We start from the raw sequence: 12306 nt of genomic DNA, 5'->3' as shown, positions 1-12306 counted from the left end.
TATTTCATCATGTACATGATGACTTTCCCTATTTTGCACTGGGGTGAACTTGCTGGCGCCACCATACTATTATGTTTAGGACTTTCTCTTTAATCTTAGCTGCAAGCTCAGTCTTGTTTATGTTTCTGCCAACCATTCAAAGCTTGGATTATGTGGTTAATACTTTTATTCTTTCTACTGTTTCTGTTTCACTGGCACGTTTGAGTACCGTATGTGGTGTGTACTTATCACCTCAGTTTCCACCTCTGTAGCTGAGCAGTCAGTGTCTAAGGTGCCCTGGTTCGATTCCTGGCTAGTGCGAGGGTTCAGTTAATTTATAAATTACCTTATTGCTTGTCTTCAGCTCTGAGATGTCTGCGAACCCCCAACATGTTGATAATTATTCTTATTTTCAGTATATTCATTGTGCATGATGAAGTGCAACTGTGATTTAAATTGTCTATTTATCTGGGTATAAATATGCAATCATTTGATTTTTTTTGGATTTCAGATACAATCTATTGCGCCGTCAACTAGTTTTTGAGCCACTTCAAGCATATCATCAGTTGGAAATGTTACAGGAACATTATGTCGTAGACAAAGTGTAGCAAGGTACTGTGATGATGGGTCTGGTGAAATTGATGGAAATTTAGTAATTGGCAATGAAATGTTTATGGAACAGAAATGCTGTTACATTTCATAAATGTTTTGTTAACAATTATTAAATTTCTGTCATTTTCTCCAGCTCCATTTACCACAATGTCTAGCTACAATGGGTCTACGATATAACGTTCCTGTAACACGGCTGCAGTGGCTTAAAATCTAGTTAATGGTACACTGTATCATATTTAAAACACAGAAAAGTGACTGCTTGGATATTTATACCCAGAGAGATTGCCAGTTCTTCTCACGTCTGTAGAAGAACTCAACTTCTGCCAGAACCAGAACTCATCAACTCTGATTTATGGGAAGGCTTCTGTTGTGCCTTTAATTACAAAATGTGGCCGGAAGTTAATCATCTAGTTACAGCTCATTTTGAATAAACTCCAAACTTCCCCCCTCCCAAAATGGGATGTCAGTACATGTACATTATTGTTATAATCTTCTAGTTGTTGGTATTCCTTGATCCCATGGGTCTCGCGACAGATTCTTTGCTACCTCCAATTACTTTGCAAAGGATGCCAAGCACAGCTTTAACGTTCTTGGGACAGCATTGGGCCAATGCGGAATACCTCAGTCATATAATAGAACATATGAAACAAGACTTGCTCCTTAATAAATCCTCGTACACAGTAATAACACTTTTAAGTTCTGGACGATTTTTCTCAATAAACAAACGATCAAATCTTCTGGTAATAAAGCTAGTTCACTTATATCTAAAACTAGCTGTAAGTGGCCATGATTTCCTGTGGCTCAGTATGCTTAAATGGAAAAGTAAGAAATTGCATATATTAGAAATCAACATAAGTCAAAATTTCAAAGCAATCAGTCAAGAACTTTTGGAGCTTAATGATTTTGAACAAACCAATATTTATATTTTTATAAAGACACCCATTTTGTTATATATCTACCAGATGGCATTCCAGTAGGTACGTAAAAACACTTTGGTATTCGAATGCAATGTTGTGTCAAAATTTCAGAGCAATCAATGAAGAACTTGGTGGTTTGAGATTTTGAAGAAACAAACTGTAGATATTCCTAATAGCAAATCTCTGAAAGTTTTTGACCAAATGCTTTGAGATTTTGACACAAAATGGCTTGACATTACGCATTTTTATATACTTATTTTTTAATATATGTCTTATATAATTTTGTATGAGTTTAATAATAGGGACATGTTGTTACAGAAAAATCTCAAAAAGTTATAAAAAATAGGTACCTAAATACACGCCAGTATTAGAATGCAGTGTTGTCAAAATTTCAAGGCAATTGGTGAAGAACTTTCAGAGATACACATTATTAAACAAACAAACATTTACATTTTTATTTATATAGATTAGTACAAGAGTTCATCCTCAGTTAACAAAATCATTTATTTCACAGAACTTTGGCGACAAAACATATGGAAAATCCCATATCCTCACACTGAGTCAGATTTTTCTCTGCTAAGGGACTGGGTATTGTGTTGTCTTCATCATCATTTCATTCTCATTAACATGCAAGTTGCCGAAGTGGTGTCAACTAAAAAGTTTTGCACAAGGTGGCTGGACTCCCTGCAGGTGGTGCTCTTGGAGTAGCCTTATGCATTATCATTATCTCCTCAGTTTGCTGTGAAGGAACCCATAATCCTATGTGTGTGTGTATATACATGCTCAAAACTGCTCTTATTAGTATCCTATAAAAATGGACTTAAAAACTCAGTACATTCTTGGACTGGAACCCACTCCGATTTCGTTATGACAGTCCAAAAGTTTGCTTCATCCTCTCTCTGACTACTGCCATTTACAATCTTCCAATCATCTACTGCACCAAACAGTGATGGGAACAGATTTTGCCTACTTCATACATTCTCTATAGTGTTTCATTCTTGCTACTGAGCTTCTGTCGTGGCCCTGTCATCAGAAAGATTTTAACTCTAACCTTTCTCCTAGAATGAATTTTCACTGCGCAATGGAGTGTGCACTAATTTGAAATTTCCTGGCAAATTATAACTGTATGCTGCACCAGAGCTTGAACCTTGAACCTAGAGTATACTCCACTGTAGAGTGAAAATTTATTCTTGAAATAAAATCATAGACTCTGGTCAGGCCATTTCTCTGCAATATTCTTATTCCATGAGTGCTATTCATGCAAGATGTGCAGAACAACTTGTGTTGCTTTGGACAATAAGAAAAGAATTATTTGTGGAAGTGAAGCTGTAGGGTTGGATATCTCAGTCAGTAGAACACTTGCCCACAAAATACAAAGGTGGTCCGGCATATGGTTTTAACATACCACAAAATTATTTTTCCCATTGAACTACGTTGGTATTGCACAGTACAAACAGTTTCCTACAATTTCATAAATCACTCCACACACAGAAATATCTGTGATTCCTTCTGAATGCTTGTTGGTGCAGATTCTTCTGGAAAACCTGAAATTCTCAGGGAATTACATTTTACTTGGAAATATCAGGAAAATCTCGGAGAGTTTCAGGATGTTCATAAAATCCCAGGGATTTCTGTGTTTTACTCTATCATTAGAATTGAATTTTATTGAGTTTTATAAATCACAAATATTAAGATACTTGATATTTCAAAGTGTGCTAATTATGTGAATGTTATTCTATGTAAATTATTGTTGTCTGAAAACTATGGCCTAACTCCATTCCCCCTCTTCCACTAAATGTTAATTTACCATGGATCTTGTATGACACCATCTTGCTCCAGATACCTGAAATTCTCAGGGAAACCACTTTGTGCCAGGTTAAACTTTTTGTAATATATAATTTCAGTGGTCTTGTCACCAGGTGTTAATTCTGTCTGGTAAAAATGACACATTCTTCAGCTGATGAACAGATACCATTGTATGAGCATTTATTTGTTCATCATATTTTGTAGGTCCCATCACGAAACAGACACTATAATTATCTTGATCAGAATGAAATAATATGGTCATGTTTGAATAGCACCACAGAAATTCAGTCAGTGCATTGTGGACTAATAAACCTTGGTTTTGTACTCACCAAGTCCGTATGATGAGTGTTGCGGAGGGTCCGTAATTTATTGGTATCATTTTAGTTCCTTCCTCTTCCATTAGGGGATGGTGCACCACCATGAAAGCTTCTGTTTCTTTAATGTTACCATTATAGTCAGTACATGGTGCTGTGTGGAAGGAAGTAATGTATTGTATATACATGTTTGATTTATCTTTCAGTTGTAAGAATAATTCTTTATGTTTTGCACAACTTCTTCCATGTAGCATCTTCCAAGGGAGATTTTTGACCACATATCTGATGCTTTTGCACTCAGTAAACAAACTCGTGATGAATTTCTTAACTCTTCTGTGAAATTTGTCCCTTTCTTACAGCTATCCAACTTGATAATGGTCTCAGACTAATGGACAGTAATAAAGAACTGGATGGACAAGAATTTTGTAAGTGATGTTTTTGAATGAATTACCCTTGCTTACCATTCTTACAATGAGTCTTAGTGTGCTGTATGCTTTGCTCATGGTTAGATATGCATAGTCATTCCACCTTAAATTTCTCTGGGTGGCAGTTGTAACTTAGACGAGTAATAAGTGAGTGCTTTGTGATAGCATAACAGAGCAATATTTGATTCTTTCCATCCCTTACTATTTTGAATAATGCCTAAATGTCTAGTGGATGCCCAACAATAGTTTTGGAATTTATGCAAGAGATTCTGCACATATTGCTCACCTGTGTGAAATGTTTGCTTTTGGCTGCTAAGATAGTTAGAAATCTGTTTGTCGCTCTTGTTAAGCGAAAGTAATTTTTTTTTCTTCTTTCTTTTTTCTTCTCGTTATTCCAGCCATAGTAATAACTAATTTTGCAGCAACCTTTTCATAACTTTGGCTTTCAGCTGCCTACTTTCTAGCTATTTTCCAGAATGAGTTCACAAAGGTAGTATTATTAAAAATTTGTTAAATACTTGACCCACTGGGAAAACTTAAAGATTCACATAGAGCTGACTTCCCACTTTATCAATAAAATATCTCAACACAAGAGATAAGACATTACATGGATTGCTAAGAAACTATTTGTCACAGCATATTAGCATGTGGCATTTTTTTTATTTTTAACTAGGTCTTTACACTTGTGACAAGTTTAATCCAAATTGCACAGCTCAGTTTCAATGGATGAACTATTTGCTCTTGTACTCTTCCAGAAAAAGTCCTGTGTCAAGTCTGACACAGAAGAAAGTGTATTTGTGTTTGCTGCTTTCAAGATAGAACTCATTTGAGTCCACATATCAGAATTCTCTCTTTTCGCTGTTCACAGTACTTGTGGTGGCATTTTTGTGTGAAGTTGGGTGAAGGTGCTACTGACTAACCATTCTAGTAGAATGTCGTAAGCTGCTTGTTAACTATTGCTGAGTTGACCAATTCATTCATTCATTGTCTAAGGACTCTCATATAATAATTTTCAGGTGAGAGTATTGTTTGTGTCATACAATTTCAAGTGCAGAGAGGCTAATACAGATGTAATGTCTGTGCTCTGACTCCATTTACCATGTTCTGTTACATCAAGTATTAATTACAATGCATATACAATAAAAATAAAAAGGATCACTCTTTGTAGGCACATAAAAGGTTGTTAAATATTTTCTACTACAATTGAACATCTGACATTTAGTTTCATTTTAAATACTCTGTATACTGTATGTACTTTCTCTGAGAAATACACTTTTAAGGACTTCAAAAAACTTATATTCCATTTATTTCCTTAATTGAGATATGTAGCTCATTAAAAAACCTTTTGCCTGCTTCACCTGGAGCACTCATTGTCCGTTTGAGATTTCACTGGTTTGCGTAATACTTTCTCCTTTCCTATTGTTGCGTGGTTATGTACATCTTTATTAAGGAGGTGATTATTACTTGCTCTCACTGCCATGATGTTCTAATATACATGGTGGAGAAAAATTGTCACAAAATTTTGATTCTGGATAGCTGATGCCAGTAGGGACCAAGACTAATAATGTTGTGTAGGTCAACAACGTACAATTTTTAAACTACAGAAACTCGGCCACATGCGCTCCAATTGGCCGCGGGATTGCCCTGGTACCAGATGTTCTGGGCAAGGCATGACTGTGGATGCTTGCTTGCCGGAGATTGTGATGTATCCAAGGGAGCTCGCACGCTTTTTGGTAACACACCAGCCTTCCACTTTGGGGGCCTGGCGCGAATCCTCCAGGGTCCCAATACCTCCATTGTAATTGCATGATAAGACGTACCGGGAAGAAACCCGTCAGAAGCTGTTAGTTCGCGTACAGAAAGTCTTTTACAAATTGTGTCACCCTGAAAAGGGCCTTTTTTGTAACTAGGGCATTGTTTACTTGAAGCAGATGCTTAAACTGGTGACTCTCTGACATGACACAAGCTTGGTAATGTCAAATGGTGTTTTGCTGAACTCTTTCAAAGATTCCTGGCACTGCCCTAATGTGTTTGACAGCATGTTGAATGCGATCCATTAATTCCTCTTTGTTTCTGGGTGGTTATCGTCTGGGTGGATGAACTAGAACCTTGAAGAATCCCCAGGGGAAAAAGTTCGTTGGCTTGAGGTCTGGTGATCATGGGGCCATGTCCTGTGAGTACCTCTGCCAATTACCCAGCCACCAAAGAGTTCATTTAAATATCTGTGCACAGCACAACCGTTATGTGTGGGCACCCCATCATGCTGCAACCACATGCATAGCCAGATGTCCTGGGGAACATCTTCCAGCAGGCTGGGTAGAGTTTCTTGCGAAAAGTGAAGGTAATTTGCCCCGGTAAGTTGAGGAGGTAGATGGACTGGCCCAATCAGATGGTCACCCACTATGCCTCTCCAAATGTTGAGCAAAAATCGTTCCTAGTGTCTGTGGACATACGTGACGAAAGGATTTCCCTGTGCCCAGTAATGAACGTTTCTAGTGTTGTAAAGGCCATCCTGATGGAAGGTGCACTCGTTGGTAAAGAACACAATGGCGGGGAAGTTGGGATCTTGTGCAACACGTCGCAGAAACCACCAGCAAAACCTTAGCCTGTGTTCATAGTCTGCCACAGGATTTGCGTCTTGGACAGGGTGGAAACCAAATGGTTGCTGGCCATCATCCCTCAAAACCTCCCAGATTAACTGATGAGTGACCCCCACATTGTGTCCAGCCACTCAAGTACATGTCGTAGGTGCTTCCTTGAAGCGCCCGAGAACAGTCTCTTCAAATGCAGCATCCTGTTGTGTTTGAGGTCTTCCAGCATCACCATGATTTCCCGCTAATGAGCCTGTTTAGCCAAGTCGCTGGTGAATTGCTATAAACGTTTGTGGGACTGGATGGTTTCTTGCTGGGTACCGTTCCTCATACAACCGTCGAGCTTCATGAGCATTACCATCAGCTAGTCCATAAACAAAAATCATATCTCGTTGTTCTTCAAACGAATTCTGTGCTGCCATGCTTTTGGTATGACTAATCGCAGGTGACGTGTGCATGTGCTCCGAAGCGAAACTTGCATGCGAATGCTTCTGATGTGAGGTCTAGATAAACAGCAAGACCTATTCGACATGTATGCATATCATGTTGGGGCAGTGACAGGGCGAGGGATGTTTGTATGTGAGAACTGACAACCATAGCATTGCCTGTCAACTGACAAATGGCAACAGGTCAATCCCATGGCCAATCGGAGCAGGTGGTGCCAAGTTTCCATAATTTAGAAATGGCGCATTGTTGAACTACACAACATTAGTAATTTTGTTTCCTAGTTGCATCAGCTATCCAAGATTAAAATTTTGTGACAAAATTTTTCTCCACCCGTATATGTGGTGAGTACACTGTCATAATATTGTGCTGTATCAAAGCTCATCTATAGGACTGCCTGGGTAGTATTTTTGCTATTCATTGCACTGCTCTTTTCTGAATCACAAATATTCTTTTTAAGTAGCCAGCTTGTGCACTTTCCCACATATGAACTGAGTAGGACAGATGCAACATTAGTCCACAGTACACTTCATTGAGAATTTGATCATCCACAACTTTTGCGCATGAGGAAGATCAGTGTGTTTATATTTTTACACAGCATATCTATTTGATCATGTCATACACATGCTTATCCACAATAGTTCCTAAAATTTTTGTGCTACTTACTTCTTCAATTGCCACTCCATTTATTTTCATATTTACATTAGACATTTCCATGTGTTTGGTTTGAAATATAACACATGTTGTTTTAGAATTGCTTATAAAAAATTTTGTTTTGAAGTAGATACTTATTTGCATTTTCAATATTCAGGACTACTTCCTTTTCAAGCTTCTTCTTTGTCTCATCCGCATGTGTCTTCGGCATACATTGTAGGTTTCTATTATTGTCTGGGAAATCATTTAACATAGAGAATATAGCATTGATGTAGTTGGTCACCATCAAAAAACTGTTACAATTTTATATGCCGTGATCAATAGTTCCTTAGATCATTGCTTGTGATTTCAAAATCTTTACATTTTTTAACATTCCTCTGACGTATTGTCATATATGGATCTCTGTAACACATATTGAAACCTCAAATACAAATCAACTACTGAGAATATAAAAGGCCTCATTATAATCTGCTCTGTTCTATGATGTTAAATCATTGCCACATTCTGTCAACACTGCGGAAATTAAGAAACATCAGTCACAGATAGATTTCATCAAGTGGCAGCCTATTAGCTTTAACTACTGTTCATAAAGGAAATTCTGAATTGCATTTGTTTATGTGTAGAGAAGTTTTATTGCTTTTTCTCTGTATTAAAATGATAGCTTGTGTATTGTTGTAATAAAAAAAAAAGTGTTATTGGTCAAAAGTTTGAGTGGAGTGAACATGAGACGTCCTAGAAATTGCACAATAGATTGTTGTCTGAATTTTCATAGCCAAATGAAGAGTGGAAAATGGAGAAATGGGATAGGTGTCAAACTGACCAATATGAGATCTAGTTTTGGGAGAAAAGGGATGTTTAATTGCTTGAAAGTAATGAGAGTAGTGAAAAACTAATGAGAACGTCTCTGCTTTCTCTTGATTTATAGTCTCATAATAATAATAATAATAATAATAATAGTAATAATAATAATAATATTAAGAATAACATTAGAAAATTGATCAATATTTAAGTAAATTATATTTCATAATTTCTGAACAAAACTTGAAACATAAAAAAAAAAATGAAAAAAAAAAGTTAAATATTTTGTAAAATGATTTCTTTAAAAGTAAGAAATGAAATAAATTAGAGAAATACCTTATGAGCCCTCAATGATTCTCAAAATCGTGTGCAATAGCTGAGATGTTCATGTGTTAATGATATAAGGAGATCACTGAGTGATAGTCCAAAAGACAAATACTGTGTAGTACTCTTTAAAATTCTAAAATACCAAGTTAAATGTTGAACTTTAAATTCTCAATAGGCACCTCATTTGTTGTACCTGATTTTGAGCATCATTCAATGATATGTTAAATTTTTCTCTAATCATTTTTTATTTCTTACTTTTAGACAAATCATTTCACTGAGCATTTAAGCCTTTCTTCACTTTTTTGTTTACAAACAAGACACACATTGCTCACGTGCAAGATAATACACTACTGGCCATTAAAATTGCTACACCAAGAAGAAATGCAGATGATAAACGGGTATTCATTGGACAAATATATTATACTAGAACTGACGTGATTATATTTTCACGCAATTTGGGTGCATAGATACTGAGAAATCAGTACCCAGAACAACCACCTCTAGCCATAATAATGACCTTGATACGCCTGGGTATTGGGTGGCATGTACAGGTACAGCTGCCCATGCAGCTTCAATACGATACCACAGTTCATCAAGAGTAGTGACTGGCGTATTGTGAAGAGGCAGTTGTTCGGCCACCATTGACCAGACATTTTCAATTGGTGAGAGATCTGGAGAATGTGCTGGCCAGGGCAGCAATCGAACACTTTCTGTATCCAGAAAGGCCCCTACAGGACATGCAACATGCGATCGTGCATTATCCTGCTGAAATGTAGGGTTTCACAGGGATCGAATGAAGGTTAGAGCCATGGGTCGTAACACATCTGAAATGTAACGTCCACTGTTCAAAGTGCCGTCAATGCGAACAAGAGGTGACCGAGACGTGTAACCAATGGCACCCCTTACCATCACGCCAGGTGATAAACCAGTATGGTGATGACGAATACACACTTCCAATGTGTGTTCACCGCGATGTCGCCAAACACGGATGCGACCATCATGATGCTGTAAACAGAACCTGGATTCATCTGAATAAATGACGTTTTACCATTCGTGCACCCAGGTTCATCGTTAAGTACACCATCGCAGGCAATCCTGTCTGTGATGCAGCATCAAGGGTAACCGCAGCCATGGTCTCCGAGCTGATAGTCCATGCTGCAGCAAACATCATCGAACTGTTCGTGCAGATGGTTGTTGTCTTGCAAACGTCCCCATCTGTTGACTCAGGGATCGAGATGTGGCTGCACGATCCATTACAGCCATGCGGATAACATTCCAGTCATCTCGACTGCTAGTGATATGAGGCCATTGGGATCCAGCACGGCGTTCCGTATTACCCTCCTGAACCCACCGATTCCATATTCTGCTAACACTCATTAGATCTCAACCAATGCGAGCAGCAATGTCGCGATATGGTAAACTGCAATCGTGATAGGCTACAATCCGACCTTTATCAAAGCTGGAAACGTGATGGTACGCATTTCTCGTCCTTACACGAGGCATCAACAACGTTTATCCAGGCAACGCCGGTCAACTGCTGTTTGTGTATGAGAAATCGGTTGGAAACCTACCTCATGTCAGCACGTTGTAGGTGTTGCCACCAGTGCCAACCTTGTGTCAATGCTCTGAAAAGCTAATCATTTGCATATCACAGCATCTTCTTCCTGTCGGTTAAATTTCGCATCTGTAGCAAGTTTAATGGCCAGTAGTGTATTTAAACAGATGAAATTTTATTAATGTGCAAGCAAAATGTAACAAATATTGCTAAATCACAAATTAAGCAAGTACTCAAATAGTAAATTACAACTTTACATACATGCTTGTCATCTCTCAGGTCCTTCTTGTTGTAAGTGTTGTTGTTGTTTGGTCTTCAGTCCTGAGACTGGTTTGATGCAGCTCTCCATGCTACTCTATCCTGTGCAAGCTCCTTCATCTTCCAGTACCTACTGCAACCTACATCCTTCTGAATCTGCTTAGTGTATTCATCTCTTGGTCTCCCTCTATGGTTTTTACCCTCCACGCTGCCCTCCAATGCTAAATTTGTGATCCCTTGATACCTCAGGACATGTCCTACCAACCGATCCCTTCTTCTAGTCAGGTTGTGCCACAAACTTCTCTTCTTCCCAACCCTATTCAATACCTCCTCATTAGTTACGTGATCTACCCACCTAATCTTCAAAGTTCTTCTGTAGCACCACATTTCGAAAGCTTCTATTCTCTTCTTTCTTCTTGTCCAGACTATTTATTGTCCAGTTTTCACTTCCATACATGGCTACACTCCATACGAATATTTTCAGAAACGACTTCCTGACACTTAAATCTATACTCAATGTTAACAAATTTCTCTTCTTCAGAAACGCTTTCCTTGCCATTGCCAGTCTACATTTTATATCCTCTCTACTTCAACCACCATCGATTATTTTGCTCCCCAAATAGCAAAATTCCTTTACTACTTTAAGTGTCTCATTTCCTAATCTAATTCCCTCAGCATCACCTGACTTAATTCGACTACATTCCATTATCCTCGTTTTGCTTTTGTTGATGTTCATCTTATATCCTCCTTTCAAGACACTGTCCATTCCGTTCAGCTGCTCTTCCAAGTCCTTTGCTGTCTCTGACAGAATTACAATGTCATCGGCGAACCTCAAAGTTTTTATTTCTTTTTTTTACAAGAGGTGGAGCCCCTCCACGCCCACACCGGCATGATGGCCAACACAAAAGGTCTACTGCCATCTCTGCATAAGGGTTAGTATTCACTAAAGTGAGGTGTCGCAGGATGTGGGTACTGCGATGTTTGCGTACGTCTGATTAGGATTAACCATTAATACGCGCTCATCTGGAGATAGATTGGTCGAAATCTGACGAAGGGTAGCGGTTTGAAGGGCAGAGGAAAAAAAGTGCCAAGGCAAGAGCCAAGGGAAAAAAACCTCTGCGAAAGTTAGGTCGGGCGGCAAGAGCAGTAGCGGTTGTCTTGCTGCCTGCGATAGGTTGTGCAAGGGTAGGCTTTGTTAGTAGTGGGTATCATGCATGTCGATACCTTGACGTTGTGCGTTTGTGCTGCTCGGCGGCTGGTGCTGGGTGCTGGTACAGAGTCCTCGTTCAGCGTCCTGCAACCTGCAACAGTTATGTTTGTTATCGGTCTTGTGTCCGATAGGTCATATACCGGAGGCACAGTGTGAGGGAGTGTTGGGAGATTGTTCGTGCGTCTGTGGGCGAGCTCGTCGGTGTCCCTGCTGTGGCCTGTTGGACGGCTCTAATAGCAGCTGGTAGTTGCCAGTCAGTATTGCTGATATGCAGGGGCTTACCGACGTTTGTCGCTGTTTGCGTATGTTAGTTTACCATAGGTGGTTATGCCCTAGCTAGCAGTGCCGTGTCTTCTCCCTGGATTTTAATATCTACTCCGAATTTTTCTTTTGTTTCCTTTACTGCTTGCTCAATA

At 38.8% G+C, this 12306-nt stretch overlaps 1 protein-coding gene across 3 annotated transcripts in view; it reads left to right on the top strand.

Moving 5' to 3' along the window:
• LOC126412074 (gastrula zinc finger protein XlCGF17.1-like) overlaps positions 1–12306 on the top strand; it is an 85304-nt gene that overhangs the window by 2968 nt on the left and 70030 nt on the right. Inside the window, exon 2 of one of the 3 annotated variants that reach the window (XM_050081477.1) lies at positions 3988–4053. The exons of the other annotated variants lie outside the window; for them this stretch is intronic. Within the exon in view, the coding sequence (XP_049937434.1) occupies positions 4039–4053 (15 nt within the window). The 5' untranslated portion in view covers positions 3988–4038. The remainder of the gene's footprint in view (positions 1–3987; positions 4054–12306) is intronic. 3 annotated transcript variants of the gene reach the window in all.

Source organism: Schistocerca serialis, chromosome 7, assembly GCF_023864345.2.
Source record: "Schistocerca serialis cubense isolate TAMUIC-IGC-003099 chromosome 7, iqSchSeri2.2, whole genome shotgun sequence".
Taxonomy (NCBI): domain Eukaryota; kingdom Metazoa; phylum Arthropoda; class Insecta; order Orthoptera; family Acrididae; genus Schistocerca; species Schistocerca serialis.
This window is presented reverse-complemented; position numbering and strand designations above follow the sequence as displayed.